This window comes from Rhodotorula paludigena, assembly GCF_050403205.1.
Source record: "Rhodotorula paludigena JCM10292 DNA, Rt_paludigena_JCM10292v1_ctg39, whole genome shotgun sequence".
NCBI classification, from domain to species: domain Eukaryota; kingdom Fungi; phylum Basidiomycota; class Microbotryomycetes; order Sporidiobolales; family Sporidiobolaceae; genus Rhodotorula; species Rhodotorula paludigena.
In genome coordinates, this window is record NW_027481419.1 from 128,797 (window position 1) to 151,605 (window position 22,809).

At 63.0% G+C, this 22,809-nt stretch overlaps 8 protein-coding genes across 8 annotated transcripts; 6 read left to right on the forward strand and 2 right to left on the reverse strand.

The window, feature by feature from the left end:
• Positions 1 to 56: 56 nt before the first annotated feature.
• JCM10292_003861 (uncharacterized protein) lies at positions 57 to 1,141 on the forward strand (the record flags this gene model as incomplete). The annotated part of the gene is made up of 5 exons (XM_076650713.1): positions 57 to 346; positions 407 to 500; positions 651 to 744; positions 801 to 977; positions 1,032 to 1,141. 5 exons carry the CDS (start codon positions 57 to 59, stop codon positions 1,139 to 1,141), a joined length of 765 nt encoding a protein of 254 aa, XP_076503764.1.
• A 2,120-nt stretch (positions 1,142 to 3,261) lies between these two features.
• Positions 3,262 to 4,936, forward strand: JCM10292_003862 (uncharacterized protein; the record flags this gene model as incomplete). The annotated part of the gene is made up of 9 exons (XM_076650714.1): positions 3,262 to 3,379; positions 3,435 to 3,502; positions 3,570 to 3,588; positions 3,675 to 3,890; positions 3,959 to 4,081; positions 4,166 to 4,371; positions 4,441 to 4,569; positions 4,631 to 4,697; positions 4,755 to 4,936. The coding sequence occupies 9 exons, from the start codon at positions 3,262 to 3,264 to the stop codon at positions 4,934 to 4,936; spliced, it is 1,128 nt and encodes a 375-aa protein (XP_076503765.1).
• A 270-nt stretch (positions 4,937 to 5,206) lies between these two features.
• On the reverse strand, positions 5,207 to 7,021 carry JCM10292_003863 (opsin family protein; the record flags this gene model as incomplete). The annotated part of the gene is made up of 8 exons (XM_076650715.1): positions 5,207 to 5,566; positions 5,642 to 5,680; positions 5,764 to 5,787; positions 5,882 to 5,997; positions 6,093 to 6,172; positions 6,243 to 6,352; positions 6,426 to 6,728; positions 6,989 to 7,021. 8 exons carry the CDS (start codon positions 7,019 to 7,021, stop codon positions 5,207 to 5,209), a joined length of 1,065 nt encoding a protein of 354 aa, XP_076503766.1.
• Positions 7,022 to 7,545: 524 nt separating this feature from the next.
• On the reverse strand, positions 7,546 to 12,093 carry JCM10292_003864 (ATP-dependent helicase; the record flags this gene model as incomplete). The annotated part of the gene is made up of 19 exons (XM_076650716.1): positions 7,546 to 8,356; positions 8,413 to 8,587; positions 8,651 to 8,727; positions 8,791 to 8,918; positions 8,984 to 9,101; positions 9,172 to 9,380; positions 9,441 to 9,560; positions 9,662 to 9,935; positions 10,030 to 10,300; positions 10,363 to 10,452; positions 10,544 to 10,594; positions 10,655 to 10,748; positions 10,812 to 10,875; positions 10,937 to 10,999; positions 11,090 to 11,287; positions 11,347 to 11,413; positions 11,472 to 11,485; positions 11,568 to 11,672; positions 11,798 to 12,093. The coding sequence occupies 19 exons, from the start codon at positions 12,091 to 12,093 to the stop codon at positions 7,546 to 7,548; spliced, it is 3,225 nt and encodes a 1,074-aa protein (XP_076503767.1).
• Positions 12,094 to 12,637: 544 nt separating this feature from the next.
• JCM10292_003865 (uncharacterized protein) lies at positions 12,638 to 15,153 on the forward strand (the record flags this gene model as incomplete). Its single annotated transcript, XM_076650717.1, has 13 exons — positions 12,638 to 12,881; positions 12,964 to 13,004; positions 13,068 to 13,102; positions 13,171 to 13,274; positions 13,332 to 13,344; positions 13,401 to 13,444; positions 13,525 to 13,558; positions 13,625 to 13,764; positions 13,848 to 14,053; positions 14,183 to 14,193; positions 14,256 to 14,500; positions 14,618 to 14,850; positions 14,929 to 15,153. 13 exons carry the CDS (start codon positions 12,638 to 12,640, stop codon positions 15,151 to 15,153), a joined length of 1,575 nt encoding a protein of 524 aa, XP_076503768.1.
• Positions 15,154 to 16,283: 1,130 nt separating this feature from the next.
• Positions 16,284 to 17,168, forward strand: JCM10292_003866 (uS9 family ribosomal protein; the record flags this gene model as incomplete). Its single annotated transcript, XM_076650718.1, has 5 exons — positions 16,284 to 16,352; positions 16,455 to 16,746; positions 16,927 to 16,979; positions 17,054 to 17,088; positions 17,159 to 17,168. 5 exons carry the CDS (start codon positions 16,284 to 16,286, stop codon positions 17,166 to 17,168), a joined length of 459 nt encoding a protein of 152 aa, XP_076503769.1.
• A 646-nt stretch (positions 17,169 to 17,814) lies between these two features.
• Positions 17,815 to 20,183, forward strand: JCM10292_003867 (NAD(P)/FAD-dependent oxidoreductase; the record flags this gene model as incomplete). The annotated part of the gene is made up of 9 exons (XM_076650719.1): positions 17,815 to 18,342; positions 18,468 to 18,587; positions 18,673 to 18,737; positions 18,813 to 19,007; positions 19,070 to 19,538; positions 19,620 to 19,669; positions 19,757 to 19,764; positions 19,827 to 19,860; positions 19,925 to 20,183. 9 exons carry the CDS (start codon positions 17,815 to 17,817, stop codon positions 20,181 to 20,183), a joined length of 1,728 nt encoding a protein of 575 aa, XP_076503770.1.
• Positions 20,184 to 20,585: 402 nt separating this feature from the next.
• Positions 20,586 to 22,731, forward strand: JCM10292_003868 (uncharacterized protein; the record flags this gene model as incomplete). Its single annotated transcript, XM_076650720.1, has 5 exons — positions 20,586 to 20,625; positions 20,694 to 21,050; positions 21,226 to 21,537; positions 21,611 to 21,811; positions 21,884 to 22,731. The coding sequence occupies 5 exons, from the start codon at positions 20,586 to 20,588 to the stop codon at positions 22,729 to 22,731; spliced, it is 1,758 nt and encodes a 585-aa protein (XP_076503771.1).
• Between the last annotated feature and the right edge of the window lie 78 nt (positions 22,732 to 22,809).

The following is a 22,809-nucleotide window of genomic DNA, read 5'->3' on the forward strand; positions in this document are numbered from 1 at the left end:
GGCGGTCAAGAGCTGTCCAGCAAGAGAGCTGACTTGCGGGAATGCGGCAGTCAAGCATGCGCCCCTCGCCGCTCGGTCGGCAACTCGTCAGTTCGCCTTCGCCCTTGAGCAAGCCCCACTCTTCGTCCTTGTCACCGCCCGTCACGCACCACTGCCGCTGCACGCCCACGCTGTCAACCTTGCTTAGCACTGGCAAATGCCAGCGCCGCATCTACCTCCCGCTCGGCAACAATGGCGAACCTGCCGTCGCACATTTGCCACTCGCAAACAACCGCGCGGGTTTTGTCATGCAGGATGTCAACGGTCCTCGCATCGCAGGCGAGGTCCTCTGCGGGTGCTGCGGCATGTGCGTGGCCTTCTGCTTGTCAGCCCGCAGGATATTCACCGCTGACCCATGCATGACTAGTTTCATGGAGGTCAACTTTTCTCAGAGTGCGGTCGAGACGCTCTCTTGGCAAATGCCGCACTATCCTCAAGGGTTCACCGCCTGCAAGGACAAAGTACGGCCAATAACCGGCATTTTCTACACGCACAATGCTCCAGAGCTGTACAACCGACTTGGCCTAGTGGAAGCTCTCTTGGTTTGTTGATTTCTTGTTGGTCCGTGATTTCGTAGCCAAGATTGACGCTCTGGAGCCTGGACCTGGCAGGCGGCTGCTACTTCGGTCCCGTCGACCAACATTCGCCTTCTGCATGTTGTCTATGGCTGGTATCAGACCCTCAAGAAAGACCTCAAATCGTTTGGTGCGTGTCATCGCCTGCATTTCCCTTTGCTCTGCTCACTACTCTCGAGTCTGCAGCTTGCGTCGCTGCCTCACTCCAGTTGTATCTTGAGGACCGCGTTGACGAGTTGCATCCTATACAGGCCCAGCTGCTGAGGCTGCTCCGTGAATACGGGAGCAAGAAGCGTACTATGTCATTGCTGCTCCCGCTGCGCGCACTCCTCGAGCCTGTCTTCTCGGCCAGTCGTGACGAGCGTGCGTTTTCTTGTGCCTATTGTGTTCTCACGCCGCTGATCAGGTTGCCTGTAGACGTAGTCATCACGGCCAACTCAATCAACAAGGTCGTCGACGCGCGCTACCCAACCCAAAACGACGATGGCATCAAAACTCGCACCGCCTGCAAGACCGCCCCGGCGTAGACTGCGCTGCTTTCCTCTGCATGAGCGTTGTACACCAGTTTTGGTTCTCTGTTATGCCAACTTCCTTTCGTGACAATTTGCAGCTTGTTGCATTCATCCTGCCGAGACGTGACTGAAGTGTTCAGGCTGCTCCTATCTGCCTCGTTGTGCGGGACCTCCACAACAAGACTTGGTCAAGGCAGCTTACTGACGCAGCGGAAAGCATGGAGCGTAACAAGCATGAGTAAAAAGTGCAAGAATTCGTGGGCGACGCGACAAGCAGGAGACCGGCTGTGAGATGAGCAAGCGGTGCAATGCGTGCGGAATACAGTCTATGGTCACCACGGAACACAACAGAGGGGCGTACCTGCAAGACAAGCAAGCGGTGCAATGGGTGAGGAAGCAACAGCACCGCCTCGCTGTCCCGCAGGCAAGGTCAAGACCTCAGCCTGCACAGCCTTGTCTTCCTCTGTCCATGTCCTCATCCCGGTTCTCCTTCATGAAAAGGAGCGGGACAGAGTGTGCGCGGGAGATGTGAGGGGAGGAGATTCCGCAGTCACAGCTCCGGACGGTCCCAAGCATGTTCTTCCAGGTGGAACGGTGCAATCTGCGCAGGAGGTCAGAAAGAGGAGAGAAGCACGTTGCAGACTGGCACCTTTGCAGTGCTGCCTGCGCCATCTCATTGGCTCTTCAGCTCAAGTCACGCAAAGCAAAGCCAGAGCATCTGTCTGAGGCAAAGGACGCGCTGTCAAGAGACGGCGCTCAATTTTGCAGACCAGCACTTTGTCCAGGCAGCAGGCAGGAAGGCAGGGTTGGGGAGATGGGAGAGCAATCAGAGACCGAGCCAGCCCTGTTACTCCGGCTTGTTCTTAGGAGGCGGTAAGCTTGACAGTGTAGACTGCAAGACTGGACCTGAGCCCATGCTCAAGAGTGTGTGCACAGCGTGAGCAGGCAAAGGAAGTACATGGTGGTGGGTGTGAGTCATTGCTGGCAATGGAACGCACATCCACTTTGCCCAACACTGGCACCCCTTTTCCCCTTTTCCTCCTCTTTGTCAACTTCAGCTGCTTCAAGGTGTCTGTCCTGATGCTTGACTTGTTGAGCGCTCTAGCAGCCAAATAGGCACACTCTCTGGCAGTTGTATGCTTCTACATGTAATTGATCGATCCGGACGCCCCAAATTGGTCGTATCGTCTAGTGGTTTTAGGACACGGGTTTTTGATTGCTAGTTTAAAAACGCGCGTAATATTACCCGTAACCTGGGTTCGAGTCCCAGTACGACCTGTCGGTCTCGCGAGCCTCGACTCGGTTTCCGGGCTCCTTTTTGCGTCCAGGAAATTTTTGGACCCCTCTTCTACTTGCTGGAAAGCGACAGAAGCCCAGGGAAAGAGAAGGGAAGAAGAGAAGCCAGAGGGAGCAAGAAGGAAGAGGAGAAGCGACGAGGAAGACGACGAGAGTCATTCCCCTCGTTGCTCCTGCTCTCGCTGCGCCTCTTTCCTTGTAGGCGCCCTGCTCAGCTGGCACAGAGTCCTGACAAACCGAGCACTGGGCTCCAGTGCAGGGAAGACGGGGAGGAGCAGAGGCACCGGCGGCAGGCTGAGGACGCTTCCGCGTCCTCTCCCCTGACTCTCGCAATTCCCGCTCTTGATCTGCTTTCCGTTGAGCAGAGCAAACGAGTGATAGCACGAGTGTTCGCTTGACCTGAGTCGTGCGCAGCTGCGCGTGAGAGACGTCCATCATCCGCTGCCACATGATACCAGCGCAACTCGTTAAACCCTACTGCTTTCGGCGTTCGAGCCGCAAAGCGTGCGCTGCTATGCTGCCAAGCTGCTGCGCTGCTCCGCTGCCCTGTCTGCACCGCGCCGCTGCTTCGTTCGGGGTCGAGCCCCGCCCGCCCGCCATCACCTTCCCATTCCGTCTCACCAGCACATCCGCTCATGTCGCCGGTTTTGCGCAGGGGCTCCAAGCTTCGCGATTCGCGCCACGTGCGCCATCGAACAGGCGAGACGAGGGCAATCCCGCTAATCAGGAGCTGAGCGCGGGACTTGCCTGCTCGCGCGGGACTGCCTGCTCGCGCGCTTTCCCTACCGCTCCCGTTCTCCTTTCGTTTCAGCCTGCTTGGTGCATCCTTCGACAGAACGATGCGCAGCCCCGCTGGCCGTGGGCGCGCGCTCGTCACCTTCTTCTCCCTCGTTTCGCTTCTCCCGACTGTGTCGGCATTCCTGCAGCTGCAGGACACAAAGCACTGGTTTGCTTTTGGTACGGGCCGGTCAACACTTGCGGGAAACAACGCTGACCAGGATTGCTGCTGCAGGTGACTCGTGGACAGCAAACGGTTTCAAGGCTCAGGCCGGCTACGACCCCACCAAGCAGCCTTTGAGGGTGAATGCACAAACCCACTCTGCTGACATGCCCAATGTGCTGACAAAGACCTCCCTTATGCACACAGACTAGTGCTGGCGGCAAGAGTCAGTCAATCTTTCGACTTTGCGCGCAAGCGACCTGACCCGTGTCGATCCACCTTGCGCGCGACCTGACCCGTGTCGAGCCACAGCCTGGCTCAACGAGATCAGCTACTCGGAGACGTTTCCAAACTTGCGCAACACTGTCTACGACTTTGCTGTCGGCGGAGCAACCGTGTACCCCGATACTCGCGCCGCAGGTCTGCCGAACGTGAGCTTCCCTGACGAGGTCGACCGCTTTGAAAACGGGTTCATCAAGAGCACCAACCCTGACAAGCCGACATGGGACAGCAGCACCACGCTCTTCAGTGCGTCCCGTTGCTGGCTCTCTTGTTGCGTCCCTCCGCGCAGTTTGCTGACCCTCGCGTCGCAACAGGCATTGCTTTCGGCATCAACGACGTCAACGTGCCTTGGTATTCGGGTTGCAAAGTTGAAGCCCTGCTGGACAAGACATTCCAGGTTTTCGACGCGCAAATCGCGCGCCTCTATCGTCTTGGAGGTGGGTTCGAGCGTGGACCTTCGCCAACTAGCATGATTTTTTGCTGACCCGTGTCCGCTTTGTGCCTTCCGTTCCTCCTGACAGCTCGCAATTTTCTCATCTTTGACGTGCCCTACTACGACAAGGCGCCTCTCGTTCAGATCCTGTACGACACCTACCGCGCGTTGCCTCGTCTCAACGGCTCGATCAATGCATGGAACGACCGCCTCCGTCCATACGTTGCCGGCATTCCCCTGCGCTACCCGGGCGCATCGGTGGAGTTGTACTCGATCAATCAATGGCTCGACGAGGTGCGCATTGCCTTCTTCCGTCTCAGCCTGAAGGGCTCAGAGCAGCCGGGCTCACGCTTGTCTTCACAGGCGCTTGAGAGCATCGAGGCTTCAGGATCCATGATTTCCAACACCTGGTGCGGCGAGTACGTGCCCATCTCTAAGGACTATCCGCCCGACGTGCCCGAAGACTTCAGCCTGCCCACATGTCCCGCACCGGTCCGTCCTGGGTCCATACCTTCTATCGGTGACCCAGTGTACCAACCCGTCTCGTCTACAGCTGCGGCAGTATGTCTGGATTGACGGGACCCACCCGACCTGGCCGATCCACCGTCTTCTTGCTCACGGTTCGTCCTCTTTCGTTGGCTGACTGCTGAGAGTCGAGCTGACCCGCCTCAGCACAGACGTCGTCAAGATTATCGCGTCCACCGAGCACCATTCGTCTTTCTCTCGCCGGTCCAACGACCTGGCGCCTTCCGCCCCTCTTCCTCGCCACCTTCTCAAGTCGGGATCGGTCCGCCGCACCGGTGCCGAAATGCGCCGCTTCCGCGCTCGTGCGCTCGCCGGACCAATCGTTCTCGGCTAGGGCGCAAGCAGAGGGATGCGCGTGATCCGACTTGTAGTGGTTTGGTCAGACACCGGGTGCAACAGATGGGCCTGTCGCAGGCAATGTTCCGTACTCTGTCCCCGCGCAATCTCTCGTTTACATCGCCTCGAGACGCACAGAATCGTGAAGCATCGCAGAGCTAGCATGTGAGAGGTAGCGTACAAGCGGCGCACTTCAAGCGGTCCGACCTTTGGCGCTCCTCACCCATGACCGACCTCCCTCCTCCCGCTGCCGCACCGCATTTCGCACTTACACCACCGCACGCGCGGACGAGTCGCTCGTCGGCGCCGTCCCGCTCATCCCGCCGCCGCCGCCCGACCCGAGCGCAGCCGGACCACCGTGCCCGGCGCCGGTGCGAGAGTGCGACCCGTCTCCGCCGGAGGCGTGGGCCTGCTCGGCCGACGTCGACGACATGGGCCCGCCACGGGCGTTGTTGCCGTCGCGCTGCGAGGCAGCGCCGGTGTCGCCGGTCGAGTAGCGAGGGTCTTGGTACGGCGGGTCGGTGAACTTGCCCGAGTGCAGCTGGAACGCGTCGTACTCGAGGCTCTCGATCGAGAAGAGGTAGCCGAGCAGCCAGACCGTCTTGCTGAGGACGTCGAGCACGCCGTACTGCGTGGTCGAGGCACCTCGGTCAGGACGCTCGCGCATTCGCTGGCACCCATGGGAGCAGCGCCTCCGACGCACCCAAAACATCTCGCTCGCGACGCGAATGACGTTGCCGCCCTGTGGCGAAGCAATTTCGTGTTGGTCAGCTATACTGACTACGGCAATCCAGGCTGCAAGCTCAGCGTGAGGGAGAAGCGGACCTCGGCGAGACCCCAGACGATAGGCTGCGAGATGGGACGTTTTGAGTCAGCAGCTGTTTCTCAAGTTGCGCTATCGACTGACACAGAGGCATGGACGAGGAGGAGGAAAGCGACGCACGTAAATGAGCAGGAAGAAGGCGAGCGAGAAAGCGCCGCCCGTATACGTCTGGTGGTAGCCCTTCCCGAGGCGCCTCGACGAGCGGCGAGCAGGGAAGAGAAGGCTCCAAAGGACGTCTGCAGCGAAGAAGCAAGTTTCGAGAGGCGGAGGGTTAGCACAAAGCGGCGTCAAGGCGGGGCTTTGCGAAAATGGATGTTGCAGGAGGACGCACAGAGGAGCGAGACCACACCAAAGGTGTAGAAGGCCCACTTGTAACGCGTCGGGACGAGGGCACCGACAAGCGCGCAAACGCTGCAAGGGCAGACCCGGTGAGTCGAGCAACGAGGTCGGACGCGATGCACAGACGGGACGGCGGACTCACGTGGCGAGAACGGCAAAGAAGAGGACGATGAAGATGCGGGAGAGCGCAAAGCCGGTGCAGAGAAGGAGCATGAGGAGGAGGAGCGGCGTCGTGATCATATGGGCGATGTACTGCGGGACGGCTCGGTTCCAGGTCAGACTGTCTCTGACCGCTGAGCACGCCCAGTCAGAATACTCAAGGCACCCTAACGTAAAAGATGGAGCGAGTCGGCGGGATGGGGGCGCCGCTAAGAATCTGGGTGACACCGCGAGTCCCGTTCCTGACGAACTCGACGGGCACGCTGGCGTATCCGAGATTGCTCGCCATGGTGGCATACTGCACCGTAGTCGTCGCGGCGACGGCCAGGGCGAGGAAGTGGAAGGCGCGGGCGTGCTTGTGGCGCGAGTGGGCGATGAAGGCGAGGGTGAGAAGCGTGAGGGCGAAGATGCCGAAGAGCGCCCAGAGATAGTTCGATCCCTGCGGCGAGAGACCAATGTTGGACGTCACCTGCGCAACAGAGCCGGGCGAATGTCAGTACAGGGCGAGTTGCGGTGTGCTCGACGGAGTGAGGGAGCTCAGTCCGGTCTGCAACGACGTCGAAGCACTGGCTACCGGCTTCGTGCATGCTTGTGCGGGCACAAGCACGCGAATCCAACGTCCTGAGTACCGCTCAACAGTCCGTCCGTTGGCCCCCGCCCTCATCGCGAGGTGGCGATGTCACGGGAGACGGGAGCCGGGAGTGACCTCAGAATAAGCTGCGAGCGCACCGGATTGACTGCAATCGACGACGAGTAGACCATCTTGGCAGCGTGGGTTCCTCCGAGTCTCCGAGTCGAGATTGAGGGGAGGGAAGGAATTGGCAGGAGCAAGAGGAGCGAGAGGCGGAAACAGCCGGTTCCCTGCACCCTCTGTTGCGCCACTCTGGATGCGCACAACGATCAAAACGTTCTGAATGACCAAGCTCACACCGCAGCGGCCCCCCACGAAGCACTGTGGAGAAAGGAAGAGTGAGCGGGCGAATTCATCAAAGGTGCCGAAAGGGACTCGCCTGGCGTTCCGAGCGTTGCCCATCCACTTACAAGCTGCTGAAAGTCAAAATCTACGAGCCAAGGAGGCAGAGTCGCTCGTTGTCGAGCGCGATGCTCGTTGCGCCCTCCAGACAAGACGTGCAAGGCGCAGCGCGGACCGTACGCAAAGCGGGTCATCTAGATGCAGCTGCAAGAACGACAAGGGACATGCAAAGGGGCGGAAAGATACAGGCAACACGTTAGGAAAGAAGGGTATACACAAGACGAAAGTTCCGCGGCGGCGTCTCCTCCCCGCCTCACTGCTTCGCCTTCTTACCACGACTCGTCGACGGCGCCGGGGCAGCCCGCTTCCCCTTGCCCTTGGACTTGGGCGAAAGGGGCGCGCCCCCTACCGGCGCGGACGGGTAGTCGACCTTGTCCTCGTGCTCGGCGCCGAACCGCTTGAACACATCAAGCTCGTCGCCCGCACCCTTTTGAAAGCTCGCAAGGAGATCCTTCGAGCTCGACAGGACGGGCTTGGGCGCAGACAGGGCCGGATTGACGAGGACCGCGTCGGGGATCATGGACGCGCGCGTCTCCGTCACTCGAGGCGGTCCGTCGACGGGTCGATGCGCTGGGAGAGGCTCGACGACAGGCGTCGCGAGGGCGGCGAGAGAGGAGGCGGGCGCGCGAACATTTGGTGCGGTTGAGGACGAGGAAGATTCCGGCACAGTCGGGTTGAACTTGATTGGCGGCTTGAAAGCAGTCGATCGGGGACCGCCGGCCGTGACGCCGGACACGGACACCGAAGTCATCGGACGACCGAACCCGCCTGCGAGTGTGCCCGGCGCCGCACCCTTGAACGTCGAGAGCGCCGAGCGGAATCCCCCTTCGCCAGCGGGGACGGCCTGCGGCTGCTGGACCTGCGAGTTGGACCATCGGCCCTGGCTCTGCGATCTTGCGCCACCGTAGCGACCCGACGAGAAACCGCCGCCAGATCCGTAAGCGCCGCCTCCGCCGCCGCCGTAGCGCCCGCTCGACGAGCCAAAGGTGCTGTAGTTGCGCGAACCGGGTACAGGCGTCTGCGAGATGTCGTGGATTGGTGGTTCGACCGGCATGGTCGCAACGCTGATGGTGGAGACTTGTCAGTGGAGACAGCAGAATGGAGCAGAATGCGTGCGTACTACTCGTCGATGAGCTGCTTCGCCTTCTCCTCGTTCGGTGCCGGTCGACCGAGAACCTTCGCCGTCTCCTCGCGCGTCTTCTGCGTGACTTTCTGGAGCTTCTTGACGAAGAGCGACGGGTAGGTCTGCGAAGCGGTGGCGAGAAAAGGCGAGAGCTTCTTCTGCTTTGTGTCGGCTGCAGATCCACGACACGTCAGCCTTCTTCGCTTGCCGCCCTCAATTTGAGGAGTTTACATACCTCCGGCCATGCGTGAAGCAGCGTGCGAGAGGAAGCAGAAGCTCTGTGCGCGCGTGATGGCGACGTACAGGAGACGACTGCGCGCGAGGAAGGATCGTCAGATCCGGCGCAGTTTGTAGGTAGACCGTAGAGCTACGCACCGCTCTTCGTCGACTTCGCTTGCCTCGCTCGCGCGGAAGAAGGGGTACGTCCCGTCCTCGCATGCCGGGACGAAGACGACGGGCCATTCGAGCCCTTTCGCCGCGTGGCATGTCGAGATGGTGACCTTCTGCTCGCGTACGCAAAGTCGGTCAGTCGGGCACGAGCGACACCAGAGAAGCTTGGCTGTCTGACCTCGACCTGCGCATCGCTCTTGGCCGCCTGCGTCTCGGTGTCGGTCGCGAGCATCGAAGTGGCGAGGAAGATCTCGAGCGGCGTCGTCTGGCCCGCGTCGGCTGCCTGCGAGCTCAGCCTGCGTGCGGAAGGGATGCGACACGGGTGAGCAACCGAAGGAAAAGAGACGAGAATCGAGCAAGACGCACGGCACCTCGATCTTCTCGTCATCCTCATCCTCGCCGTCGGGCTCGACAATGATCACGTCATCGTCACTTTCCGGCGCAGCCTTGATCCCGTTCGAGCTCAAGGTGGGAATGGCAACCTCCTCGAACTGCGACTCGCCCTCTTCCGCCTCGATCGCCGTCGCAAGGTCGGCAGTGCTCGGGTTCTCCTCGGCAACGACGGTCGCGTATGCCTGTGGGCGGCAAAGATTTAGCGCGGGCGATCGCGAGAGCAGGTAGGAAAGGAAGCGGACCTTGAGCTCCTCGATGTTCTCCCAGCGCTCGTTCGCGTCCGGACCCTGCGTCTTCTCGAGGTACTGCTTGTACGCAACGCGATCGCAGATGAAGTCGATGAGCTCGACGACGTCGGCGCCCTGCAAGCAGATGACCGTTCAGTCGGTCTTCGCCCGCAACTCTGTCGGCTTTGCCGTCCGCAGCACCGAAAGGCACAGGCGCTGGACACGCACGAACTCACCTCGTCCGCCCGCTTGCGACCGTCCCTGACGAGCTCCACCAGCCCCTTGATCGCCTTCCTCTGCGCGCCGGTCAATCCCTGCACGAGTCCCTGCCCGTTCGCAACCCGCACGCACACCTCGAACGCCGAGACCTGCTTGCGCTCGGCGACGTTGCCGATCTCGCGCTGCGTCTTGTCGCCGATGCCGCGGCGCGGGACGTTGAGGACGCGGAGGAGCGCGGGCGAGTAGGAGGGGTTGGACAGGAGCTGGAGGTACGAGAGGAGGTCCTTGATTCTGCGAGCACGAGAGCGTCAGAGGCTGCGTTTCAGACTTGCCCTCCAACGTAGAGGCTACGCTGCCCGCATCGAGGAACGGCTCGCCGACTCACTCGGTGCGATCGAAGAACTTGTGCCCGCCGACCATCCGACTCGGCACGCCCGCCTTCTGCAGCGCGACCTCGATGTTGCGACTCAGCGCGCCATACCGGAGGAGGATGGCAAAGTCGTTGAAGCCGACGAGGCCGCCAAGGTGCGCGACGAGGTGCTTGATCGTCGAGGCGATAAAGGTCGCCTCGTCAAAGGCGGAGGGCGCAGGGTGCAGCACCACCGACGAGCCGGACGGGTGCGAGGTCGTGAGTGACTTGTTGACGCGCTTCGTGTCTGTGCGCAGTATTGACTTAGCGAGGAGAATGCGCTGCGGGAGAAATCGGTCGAAGACGCACCTTGCCGGACGACAGCGAGCGCAGCGCCGAGAATGGCACCGGTCGAGCGGTAGTTCTCCTCGAGGAAGATCTGCTTGACAGGGTGAAAGTCTGCAACAGAATCGATGTGAGCCTCCTATCGACTCGTAACGCGTCCTGTGGGCTGTTCCACCGAGACGCAAGAGACGCGTAGTCAGCTCACCCTTGAGCATCTTTTCAAGATTCTCGATCTCGGCATTGCGCCATCCGTAGACTGTAGAGCGCGTTGATGCGTGAGTTTGCGGGCTCGTGCAGATCTGCGGGCGAGACGCACTCGATTGGTCCGGGTCTCCGACGACGGTGAGCGAACCCGAAGCGGCGGCGATGAGCTTGACGAGGTCGTACTGGACCGAGTTGGTGTCCTGAAACTGCGAGAATCGGGCGGTGAGTCAGCCGAGGCAATCGGCCGGCATGAGGCGTAGGGGACAAACCTCGTCGATGAGAACCGACTTGATCTTTGCCACTACGCGCGGGTGATTCCTAAAGAGCTGATACCTGTGGAACAACGATGAGTAAGACTGGCTCCAGATCAGCCCGAATGCGACGCAGGACGTACCCTCGCACGAGCAGGTCGTCAAAGTCAAGCGCGTTCGACTTGGCGAGTTCCTCTTCATACGCTCTGGGGGGTTGACAGCAAGTTATAGTGAGCAGGGCATGCGCATGCGAAGGGGCAAAGGCCGGACCCGAGTCAGGAGGAAGCGCGACGCACTCGTACACCCTCGCGACCCACTCGCTCTTCTCCGGATCGACCGCGCTCGCAGCCTCGCGCTCGACGCGGTACTGCTCCGGCCCGATCTGGCGCGACTTGCACTTGGAGATCGACTCGAGCCACGTCGGCGGCTTCATCTCGCGGCGGAGGTTGTCGGGCACGCTCAGAGTCGAGATGAGGCGCTTGATGATGGCGAGACTGCGCGTTGTGTTCGTTCCAGCGGGGAGCAGCGGAGAAAGGGTGGAAGAGGTACGGACCAGTCGTCGCGGTCGGTGATGAGAAAGTTGGGCGCGAGGTTGACGAGCTTGGCGTACTTGCGCAGGTCTGTCACGCGTGATCGTCAGCGGCTCGCACACACGTGCGTGTCGTGAAAGCGACCTACAACGAACGCAGACCCTGTCGGCGGGTAGGTGAAGCCCGGAGCTCGTCAGCTTCGCATCGCCAGGTGACATGACAAGCGCGACAAGCTCTCACGCACGAATGAAACGTGCCCATGACGATCTTGTCGACGGTCTGAGCTCCGACGAGCTTGCTCAGGCGGATCTTCATCTCGTTCGCCGCCTTGTTGGTGAAAGTGACGACTCTGCGCGAGAGGGACGAGGTCAAGCGGGTCAGTCGAGGAGCTGCGCGCATGCATCGAAAGCTCTATACGCTCCTGCAGGCACTCGAGGCTGCAAACGAGCGGGATCGCGGAAGGTATGAACGCACACGAGCTCCTCTGGCGGGATGCGCCCCACCTGGATGAGATGCGCGACCCTGGTCGTGAGGACCGCCGTCTTGCCGCTGCCCGGCCCCGCATGTACCGCGAGTCCGCCCTCTGCGCCCGCAGTGACGGCCTGGCGCTGCTGCGGGTTGAGTTTCGGGAGGTAGACGGACGGAGGGACCTGGTCGAACGAGAGGGTCGACTGCTTGAGCGGGGCAGGGGGCTTGGCGAGTGCTGCCATTTTGACCATGGCAGCGTCTGGCAGGTACTCGGAGTCGCTCAGGTCGTCGGGCGGCTCCATGGCGGCGGTGGTCGAGGTTGAGCCAACCAAGAAGCGAGCGAGAGGCGAGCGGGTCTTGCTGAGGCGGGCGTGTAGGCTGACGAGCTTCTGCCTGCGTGTCCAAGTCTTCTGCACTGCCCTGCAGCGGGCGCGGGAGTGGCGCGGGCGATGTCAACCTCGCTCGTCGCCGTCGAGGTTGACCTCGTCCACATCGCACGCAATCGCTGCGACTGCGCGGGAGATGCTGCCAGTCTGCTACAGCGCCGTGCATCAAGCCTGCATTGCTCCACGCGCCGTCTCAACGCGCCCCAGGCTCACTCTTAGCCACGCCGACTTGCTCGGACTCTCCTCGTCGCTCTCCGATGTGAGTACTCGAGCACCCTGCGTGTCTTTCGAGTGCTCCACAAGCCCTCGCGACTCGCTGCGGACCTGCCTTTGCCTGCCCATGTTTCCGTGACGGCCCCAGAGCTTGACGGGTGAGGAGCCCCTCCGCTTCTTCGGCAAACCGCATGGGCACCCGCTCGCCCCGCTCGTGCTCTTGAAGCGTAAGAAAAACCCTCGGACGATGGCGCAATCCCGCTCCCACGCACGCGACAATCCGAATCGCCGGGCCAAGGTCCCGCGGTTGCGGTCCTCCCTCGACTTCCTGACCTCTTCCGACCCGACCTCAAGCATGGCTGCCGAGACGGCCGCGCCGGCCGCTGCGCCCATTTCGCGGTCGATCGTCATGCGCATCTATCGCTCGACCTTCTTTCAGATCCTCATCGTCGGCATCATCTCGCTGCTTGCGCCTGGACTCTGGAATGGCGGTGCGTCGACGCTCGCGGCCCTTCTGCGCCTCTGGAAAAGCATCTCGGGTGTTGATCTCCCTTCGTTCCTCCTCCTCTGCAGCGCAAGCACTCGGCGCCGGCGGTGCTCTCGAGCCCTATCTCGTGCGTGCTTCTCTGCTCGAGTCGCGCAAGATCATGCTCACCTAAATCCTCTCCTACGCGCAGGTCAATGCCGGCAACTCGATCGTGTTTGCCCTCATGTGCGATCCGAGGCTTCCCTTAAGACGCTCGAGAGCGAGCCGCTGACGGTCAGATTTCACGGACGCAGGGGTCTTGGCTGCATTCTCGCGCCGGTGCTCGTCAACAAGCTTGGCGTCAAGACGACCTTGATCGGCGGTACCGTCGGCTGGAGCGTCTACACCGCTGCGCTCTGTGCGTCTATGGCCCTCGTCTCTTGCTCCAGGAGATTGCTGACCGAATCATTCGCAGACCAGAACAACCGGTACTACCGCTGCTCCCTACCTGCTCACGACGCTTCCTGACCTGTGCTGCCTACAGCTACGGCACGGAGTGGTTCGTCATCTTTGGCGCCGTCATTTGCGGTGCGTTCTCTCCTTGCGGCGACGCGGACTGTGCCCGAGCCATCTTTGCTGTCGACTGACGCCTTTTCCTCCGTGTACAGGTGCATCGGCGGGCCTCTACTGGGCTTCCGAGGGGTGAGCCAGCCTCGTCTTACCGATCAGGGGTCGCTCAGGACTGACACGCCCAACCCGCTCCCGCAGCGCCATCCTCCTCGCCTACCCCGAGCCGCACAAGCGCGCACGCTACCTCAGCATGTGGCTCTTCTTCAAGAACTCGGGCCAGATCATCGCTGGCGCCATCAACCTCGGGACCAATATTCACCGCTCGACGGGAGGAAAGGGTGCGTCCACGAGCGCCCTCCGTTTCGTTCTCTCCCGCTGAGACTGACAGACTCGCACGCAAACCCCCCGAACGTTCGCGCAGTCAACTACAAGACGCTCCTCTCGTTCCTCGCGCTCCAAGTCGTCGCGTTCCCCGCCGCGTTCCTCATCTCGCCGCCGAGCAAGGTCGTGCGCAAGAACCGCTCGCCGATCCACGTCGCCGACCAGACGGGCACGGTCGAGCAGTTCCGCCTGTTGTGGAAGACGTGCAGGACGCAGAAGATTGGCGTGCTCTTGCCCATCTTTTTCGTACGTCCCGACTCGTTTTTCCCCGCTCGACTCGGATCTGCTCGCGGTGCTCTTGCATGTACAGGCGCGGGCGCTGCCTCGGCAGTGACGTTCTAGTGCTGACCGTGCTTCCGACCTACTTGTGCACAGTCTTCGTGGTTGTGCGTTCCCACCTTGACTTCTCGATCCTCGCGCTCTTCCTCACCTTTGCTCCCCACACCAGCTACTGGGGCTACGCGTCGACGTACCTGACGCTGTACTTCTCCGTCCGCGCGCGCGCGCTCGCCTCGTTCCTCTCGGCCATCTGCGGCGTCGCCGTCACGACCCTCCTCGGCGTCTTCCTCGACTCGCAGCGCTGGTCGCTCGCGACGCGCGCGCGCGTCGGCGGAGCGACCGTCGTGACGCTGTTTAGCGCGATGCTCGTGTGGGCGGTCGTCGTGCAGAAGATCTACACCGACGCGAACCCGGGTCCGTTTCGCTTGTGCGGTCCTGCTGCGGCGCGAACTTGCCTCTCGTAGTCGGCGGCTCATAGCACACCATGTTCCTGCGTACTGACTCGCACGCTCCACCTCTCTGACAACACAGGCAAGCTCGACTGGACGTCGCCGCAGTTCGGGCGCGGCTTCGGCCTCTACATCCTCCTCAACGCGTTCGGCAACGGCGTGCAGAACTACCTGTACTGGCTCTGCGGCGTTCTCGCGCACGAAGACGGCCTGCAGACCGCGACGCGCTACGCGGGACTGCTCCGCGGCGTAGAGAGCTGGGGCCAGTGCGCGGCGTTTGGCATCTCGTCGAGCAAGTTCTCGCCGCTGTACACTGTGCGTTCACTTTCCCTCTTATTCCCTATTATGCACTCTGCATCGCCTCGCTGACGCGCATGTGCTGCCTTGTCGCAGGTCGTGATCAACATGTGCTTCTGGTTCGCGTCGCTCCCCGCCGCATGGATCACGCTGTCCAAGGTCGGCGTTCAGCCCGGGTACGGTGGGCCCTCGACAGCCGCCGTCGCTGCTGCTGCGACGACGGAAGCGAGTGCGGGCGAGGGCAGCGTCGACGAGACGGTCAAGGGCGACGACGGGCCCGAGGAGGAGGAGAAGGAGGTTCAGGGTCTGCAGGCGGTGTGAAGGGGCATCGCTGGCTCGCGTGGGCTGGTCCTCTTCGTCATCTGTCGCTCCGTGCATACGTAGATTGTCTTTTCGTATCTCCTCAACGGGTTAATTTGGCTGCAGTCGCCTCGACTTGTCCGGAACGGGGCGAGTCGGAAGGCGAGCCGAGCGTGGAGTTGAACGTAAATGAGCAGCTTTGTGTTTGTGCGGGCAGCACGGATCATCGACAGCACTGCGTTTCGGCCAGCTGGTGCCGCAGAGTCTGCCCTCGTCGCGAGTCGTCCGAAAGCAAGCAGCTGTTCCGAGTCTCGACAGGCCACAGATCAGCCAGCAATCCTGTTGAACGGCCCTTGTAGCTTCGCCTGCCACTGTGACACGCAGTCCGCGCACCGGCAGGATGAGACGAGCGAGAGACTCGCAGCACGGCAGTGAGCGAGGGAGCAGCACGACGAGCACGTTTCCACCTGTGCTGCGGACGGAGCGAGGCAGGCAGGTTCGCTGTAGACTCTCTGCAAGCAAGCCTGACCGGTTCAGCCTAGCCCAGAGCGAGCGTGAGGCGGTGGGCTGGGCGGGTGCGGGCGGCGTCGAGCTTGTCGCGCGCTCTCGCGGGCGCCTCGCCTCTTCCCTCGTCTTCGCGCCAATCCTCGCTGTAAGCTGCTGCGCAGACTGTACAGCGCCTGCCTGCGCCCTACCCGCACCGTGCGACTCGCCCCGCACCCCTCCCGCCGCCCCCGAGCGCAGACGCGGACGCACGACCGCCGCCCGTCGTCTCGAGTTTGCGCCAGCGCGCACTGCAGCGCTCGAGCGCGCCCTGTGCAGCGCACGAGCACGCGCGGGGACATGGACAGGCCAGGGTGGACCAGGGGAATGGGCGCACGGGCCAGCACGCGCTGCGGGAGCCGCAGGTTTGCCTCCCGCCCGAAACGAGCTTCACGCTGACCCTCTCGCTCGCCTCTCCCCCTCTCCGCCGCGCCCTGCCGCTCTGCGTGCCCGTCGAGCAGTCAAGGTGCGTCAGAACAGCTTTTTGCAGGGCAAAGTGCTGCCCGAATGCTGACCGTTCGTCGCCCGCCGTGCTCGCCTTCGTCCCTTCCCCTTGCGCCTCGACCTCGCACTCCCGTCTTCGTTACCGCGTCGACTCGCGACTCTAGATGTCGGCGACTCAGTCCGTCCAGACCTTCGGCAAGAAGAAGACCGCCACCGCCGTGGCTTTGGCCAAGGTGCGTTGACCCGCCGCCGCACTGTGTGCGGTCCCAGCCAGTGCGAGTAGGGCGCGTCGATCGCTGACCCTCGCCTCGTCGCGCTCGCGCTTGCGCTCGCAGGAGGGCAAGGGTCTCATCAAGGTCAACGGTGTCCCGCTCAGCCTCTACGGCTCGCCCGTTCTCCGTGGCAAGCTCTACGAGCCGGTCCTCCTCCTCCAGTCGTTCACCTCGTCGACGACCTCGCTCCCGTCGCCCCTCTCGCGCATGGACATCCGCCTCCGCGTCTCGGGTGGTGGCCACACGAGCCAGCTCTACGCCCTCCGCCAGGCCATCGCCAAGGCCGTCGTCGCCTACGTCGCCAAGTACGAGGACGCCGCGTCGGCCCTCGAGGTCCGCAAGGTCCTCGTCGCCTGTGCGTCGCGCTCTCGCTCTCATGCGTGGCGTCGTGTCTGCGCGGGGCGGTGGTCTGGAGCGTGCGCAGTACGAGAGAGGCGCAGCTTCGCCGCTCGCTCTCGTCGGCACGCCCTCCGTCGCCCCGTCAGGCTACCGTGCCTTGCCAGATGCAATTGCTGACTTGGAACTGTCCCCACAGACGACCGTTCGCTCCTTGTCGCCGACCCGCGCCGGTGCGAGCCGAAGAAGTTTGTGCGTTGCGGATCATCACGGGCAGGCAACGAGGACGCGCTGACCCTCGTCTCGCTCTCTTCGTCTGCAAACAGGGTGGTCGCGGTGCGCGCAGTCGTTTCCAGAAGTCGTACGTCTCGCATTCCTTCCCCGCCGTGAAGACCAGAGCAGATCCGCTGACCCGCTCTCTCTCGCAACAGGTACCGTTAAACTGCTCTTGTGCGGTTTTCGGATGTGTACGATGCTGGATATCGGCCTCGGCGAGCTTGCAAGGGTCGTTGGTGGTCTTCCCACTCGAGGACGCGTTGAGGGCGAGAGACGAGAGAGACAGCGTGTGCAGGCGGCGGGTTCGCGCTCCCGCTCGCTGTCCGCATTGTCGCTGCGTTGAGCGCATACTGCCGCCTCGTGAGAGCTCGAGAAAGGCGGCGGCTTTGCGCGGGCCTGATCATCCGCCGGATGACAGGCAACTTCGTGTCCTGCTTTCCGAAGCCGCTACCTGCGCCAAAGGGGCACGCGTGAGCTGCGCATGCGCGCGCATGTCCGCGGAAACAAGGAGACACGCGGGCCCGGCTTACCAACCGGCTGCGTAATCGCGTGCGGTCACCTCGCGGTTGACAATCGGAATACGCTCGTTCCCTGCTCGTGCTCTGTCGGCTGCTCGCGATCTTGCTGCGTTCCTACGCTTGCAGCTACGGTGCTGCAGAGCACTGCGGTGAGCAGCAGACACTCGCACGACAGACGCTTGCTCTGCCCCCACCTCCCCACCATCGCAAGTCGTCGGCGCTCTTATCGCTCCTCACCGGATCTCAGAGCGCAACCAGCTCGAGCACAGCCGTCTAGACACCACGCTCAAAGGATGCAGCTCGACGCTGCGGCTCTCGCTTCTCTCTCGCGCGTCCCCGGCTTCCCCTCCCGCACCGCCCCCTTCCCACCCGCACCCGCGCCCACTCTCGCACCGCTCCCCTCGTTCTGGACCGCACACTACACCTCGCCGTTCCAGGACACGGGCGCGACCGACCCGCTGCCGGACGAGGCGGATGTCGTCGTGATCGGGAGCGGACTGACGGGCGTGAGCGCCGTCGACGAGCTCGTGCGGCTGCACCTCGCTTCGTCCTCCTCTGAGCACACGCACGAGGAGGAACGACCGACGCTCCGCATCGTTGTCCTCGAGGCGCGCACGTTCTGCTCGGGCGCGACAGGCCGCAACGGCGGGCATCTCACGGCGTACCCGATTGCGCGCTTTGGGACGCTCTGCGCGAGGTGGGGCGTCGACGAGGCGAAGAGGGCGGTCCGGCTCGAGGAGGAGGGCGTGAGGTGGGTGCTGGACGGGTGCGAGACGGAGGGGTGGGCGGAGGATGTCGAGCTGAGGAGCGGAAAGGGAACGGTGCGTCGTTGCGTGCTTCTTTCTGCTCGGACCCGCGCGGAGACACGTCGCTTGTGCGAGATCTAGCACGCTGCATAGCGAGTCTTCTCATGAAGCAGGAGCTCACTCGGACCCCCCGCCCGCAGCTGGTCATGTTCGACACGCCCGAGCAGGTGCACGAGGTCGAGGCGCAGCTTGCGCTGGCTGCAGAATCAGGTGAGGACGTGGGACAGGCGCGCTGGGTATCGAGCGCAGACGCGATGGAGGTCCGTCCCTGCTTGTTCACGAATGCGTTGTCGGAGCGCTTCTTGCGCATCATGCTCACTATTTGATGATCTCGGGAGGACACAGACGTATGGAGCAAAGACTTTCCGTGCTCTTGTGGTGCCCGGGAACACGCTCTACCCGCTCAAGCTGTGTGTCTCGTCTTCCAGCTTCTCCCGCTTCGCAGCTGTGTTGCGATGGCTCATGTTTCGCCCGCCGTAATGCAGTGTCACCAAGCTGTTTGGGCGGGCTTCTTCACGGATTGAACAAGTTGCTGCGACTGCTGCGGCTGGGCGTCGATCGCCAGTTTCGCTCGACCTCTTCACGCACTGCCTCGTCGACGCTGTCGAGCGGAGTCCCGATCTTCGTCCAGCGAGCCAGCCAACATGGCTCGTACGCACCGCCCGCGGAACGATCAGAACGTGAGCTGGTCCGCTCAGACCGTTAATTGTGGGCAACACTCATGCAGATCTCGCGGCCGCAGGTCGCACGTCCTACACGCCACAAACGCCTACGCTTCGCACGCGCTCCCGTCTCTCGCCTCCCCATCCTTCTCCGCCGGCCAAATCCTCCCCACCCGTTCGCAGATGCTCGAGCTCGTACCCTCGACGCCGCCCAAGCGGGAAGAGGCGTGGGACAATGCGTTCTCGAGCGAGAACGCGCCGAGGAACAGCACGTACTTTTTCCAGCGGGCGGTCAAGGAGTCGCAAGAAGGAGGGGGCGAGGGGAACGTGCAGGGTGGCGAGATCCTCATCGGCGGGATGCGCGAGCGCGTCCCAGGTATGGAGTGGGGCGTCGCGGACGACGGGGCGCTCAACCCCGTCGTCGGGAACGCGCTCAGGGGCGCTGTCGGGGAGATGTTTCCCAGCAGGTATGGGCACGAGGGCGAGGGGCTGAGGGTCGGGATGGAGTGGACGGGCATACTGGGGTATCGGGAAGAGGGGAACCCGATGGTGCGCTCGGCTGGCTCGGCTGCTTTACTGCTCTTCCTTCACAGAGGGGAGGCCCTGATTCTGACTCTTGCCATCGAGCAGGTGGGTCCGGTATACATCAATGGAGAGAAGCAGGACGGCCAATGGATCGCGTGCGTTTCGCCTGATCATCACGTAGAGCGTACAGCCAGACTATTTCACACCAATACTGATGTTCGCTGTTGATACGGTGATGACAGAGCCGGATGTGCGCTCCTCTTTGTGCCCCTGCGCCCGCAGCGCAAAGACTGACTAGCGCCTTCGCTGCAGATTCCGGCCATGGCATGCCTCGAGCCCCGCTCTGGTCCGCTCACGCCTCTACTCGACGAATCATTGGTGACCTCCGCGTACTGACAGTCTTCGAACAGCGCTCACCTCGTCGCCTCGCTCATTTACCACCAGCTCTCCCAATCCGCCGCCGCCTCGGCAAGTCTGCCTTCTCCGCCGTTTCAGCTCCCCGCCTACTTCCCTCGCCACCTTCTCAGCACCTCGGACGGTGTCGGCCGGCCCGACACGCGGCTGGACGAGGAAGGCGAGGTGGAGGGCGGCTGGCTCTGGGTCCGACGCGAGTCTGTGCGGGCGGAGGAGATGAGGCAGCAGGGTGCGAGCCGTTGCGAATCGGCGTAGAGGCGGTTCTTTGAGTAAGTATGACCGCAGACCTGCACCCTGAGGCGCTGAACGCGCGTGAAGAGACGTCCTTCTCGAGTTGCGAAGGTCAGTCTGCGAGTTTCGCGCTATGTCTCGTCCTCCGGCGCAATCCTCGGGGATTGGGCCCCGGCACTCAGTGCGCTGCGGGCTGCACGGTGCTGATCGCGTCGCTGTTGGAGCTGGTCGCGTTGCTCGGACCCTCTTCGCCCCTGTCCGCGCTGGCGCCTCTCCTCTTCGCGTCATCCCGCTCGCTCGCTTCTTGGTCTCTTGCGCTCGCCTGCGAGACTCTGCTCTGAGACGCGCTGGGTCGAACTCGCTGCTGCGCCTGCGCTGAGCCTCCTTCTTCCGCCTCTGCTTTCCCGTCCGCCGCCCGAAGCCGGCATGCGCGATTTGCGAGATCAGCGCGCCTACAAGCCTCCCTGTGCGCTCAAGTCGGTCTCGAACAGCTTGTTAAGGCCTCATCTGACCGTGTATCCCTGCTCCGAGTAGCCTCGTCGTCGTCGTCGAGCAGCTCGTCGTCGCGCGAAGAGTACAGCCCGTCGCACACGCGCTCCCGCTCGCCCGCCGCGCCCCGCCTGGCCTCTCCGCCCGTCCGCCATCCACGGCGCACGATGCGCTGGACCGCCGAGGAGTGCGCCGACGTCCTCGCCGTCGGAGACGCGTACATCGAGCCGGGCGGCAACATGGGACTCGGGTGGGAGGAGCTGCGGAGCAAGCTGACGAGCGCGGCGAGGGAGAGGAGCGTCGGAGCGGTCAAGAGCAAGTACTTGCAGTTGGCCAAGGAGCGCAAGAAGGAGGACGATGCGCTCGGAGAGGGCCAGGCGAGCGTGGAGAGGGAACGTAAAGGTGCGTCTCTCGCGCTCAGCGATCCGCACTCCTCTCGCGCTCATGGCGTTTATTCAGCAGACTTGATCGTCTCGGAGGAAGAAGCGGGACCGAGCGTGCTCGTCCCGGTGTCAAGCGGCGCGCTCCTTTCTTGCTCCGGCGCAAAACCGCGTCGCTGACCATCCTCATCACGCAGGACCTCTCTCGCCGAGCGCGCAGCTTCTCATCGACCGCACCGTCGCGGCAACGCATGCCTACATTGCAGGCGCCGCCGACCCTTTCGCCGACCCTCCTCCACCTCCCCCGTCCGCCGAGTGGACTATCGGCGAAGACGCGGCGCTTCTCACCGCCATGTGCACTGCACCCATCCCGCTGAACTGGCAGCGTGTGTACGAGATTACGCAGCGGACGTACTTGGCGTGCGAACAGAGGCTCTACGCAAGGAGCTTGACGGAGACGAGGAAGAGGTGGGAGGACAGGTGGTTCGGGCAGGAGGTTGGCCGCTTCTGTGCGCCTGTTCGCGTTCGCCCATGTGGCTCGTGGCCTTCGCTGACAACCCTTCTCCGCTTTGCAACATGCAGGGCCAGCGACACTCATCTCGCCAATCGCGCAACGCCTCACGGTCGTCCTCGTGCAGGCGCTGCAGACGCTCAACTTGCCGACCCCGCAGCAAGTCATCCCCGTCGTACCGCCCGCGCCTCGTCCGTCTCTTGTGCCGCCGCCCGGCGCACTTCTGACGGGCGCGAGCGCAGGGCCTTCTCAACCTGCATCGACGGCAATGGGTCCGTCCACCTCGCTCGCCATGCAAGCCGCACCCCTACCGCTTGCCTTCGTACCCGTCTCTGCGCAGATAGGTACGCCCGCTTCGACCGGAAGTGGCGTGTTCCTCCCGCCCCGGAGCACCACCTCGGACAGCAGCGGCTCGACGTCCTCCCTCGCAACTTCGTTCCACACGGCGCCCTCGACCTCGCCGACGGCCTCGCTCTCCTTCTCGAGCACGAGCGCCGGGCAAGCCGACCTCTCACCCGACCGCGAAACCACGTCTTCGCTCTCGCTCTCGCCCGAGCACCCCATCCTCCTCGTCCCGCGCCCTCCACCGCCGCACGCGCCGAGCCTCGCGACAAGCCGTGGCGGTGGAACGGCCATCCCGCCCTTCCCGGCGCGCACCTCGCCGACTTTCGTCCCCGCTGCCGCTGCTGCTAGTCCTTCGGGACTCGCTCCGAGCAACCTTCGCTCCATGCAGGTCGAGGCCGTCTCGAGCGCCGCGCGGTGTCCCGGCTCATTGCTCGGCTCGATGTGTGAAGATGCGCTGGCGGAACAGAAGCAGCAGCAGGTCGTCGACCCGGACTGGGCGCTGAGGGAGAAGGCTAAGCGGTACCTCGGCGGCGCATCCGCGCGCACGACAGCACAGACAGGCCCCTCGGAGCAGAGGGAGAGCGCGAAGGTGGTACTTCAGGACAGGGAGGAGGACGACGAGGGAGCGGACGGCGAGGCAGAGGACGGCGACGTGGCGCTCCCGTTCGCACTTCCGGGGATGGTCGTCACGCCCAAGGCTACGGCTGCGCCCCCGCCCGCGACGCCTCTCGCCAAGGACGGCGGGAAGAAGCGCGAGAGGGAATCCGACAAGGGCGAGAAGGCCAAGCAGGAGAAGCGGGTCAAGTTTGCGGTGGACGCGGACGACGAAGACGGGAGGGCGAGATGACCCTGCAGCGGCAGTGTGGTCTGTGTTGCTTGAACAGCGTCTTGACGTACCATCTCTTGCGCATGCTATGCTACATCC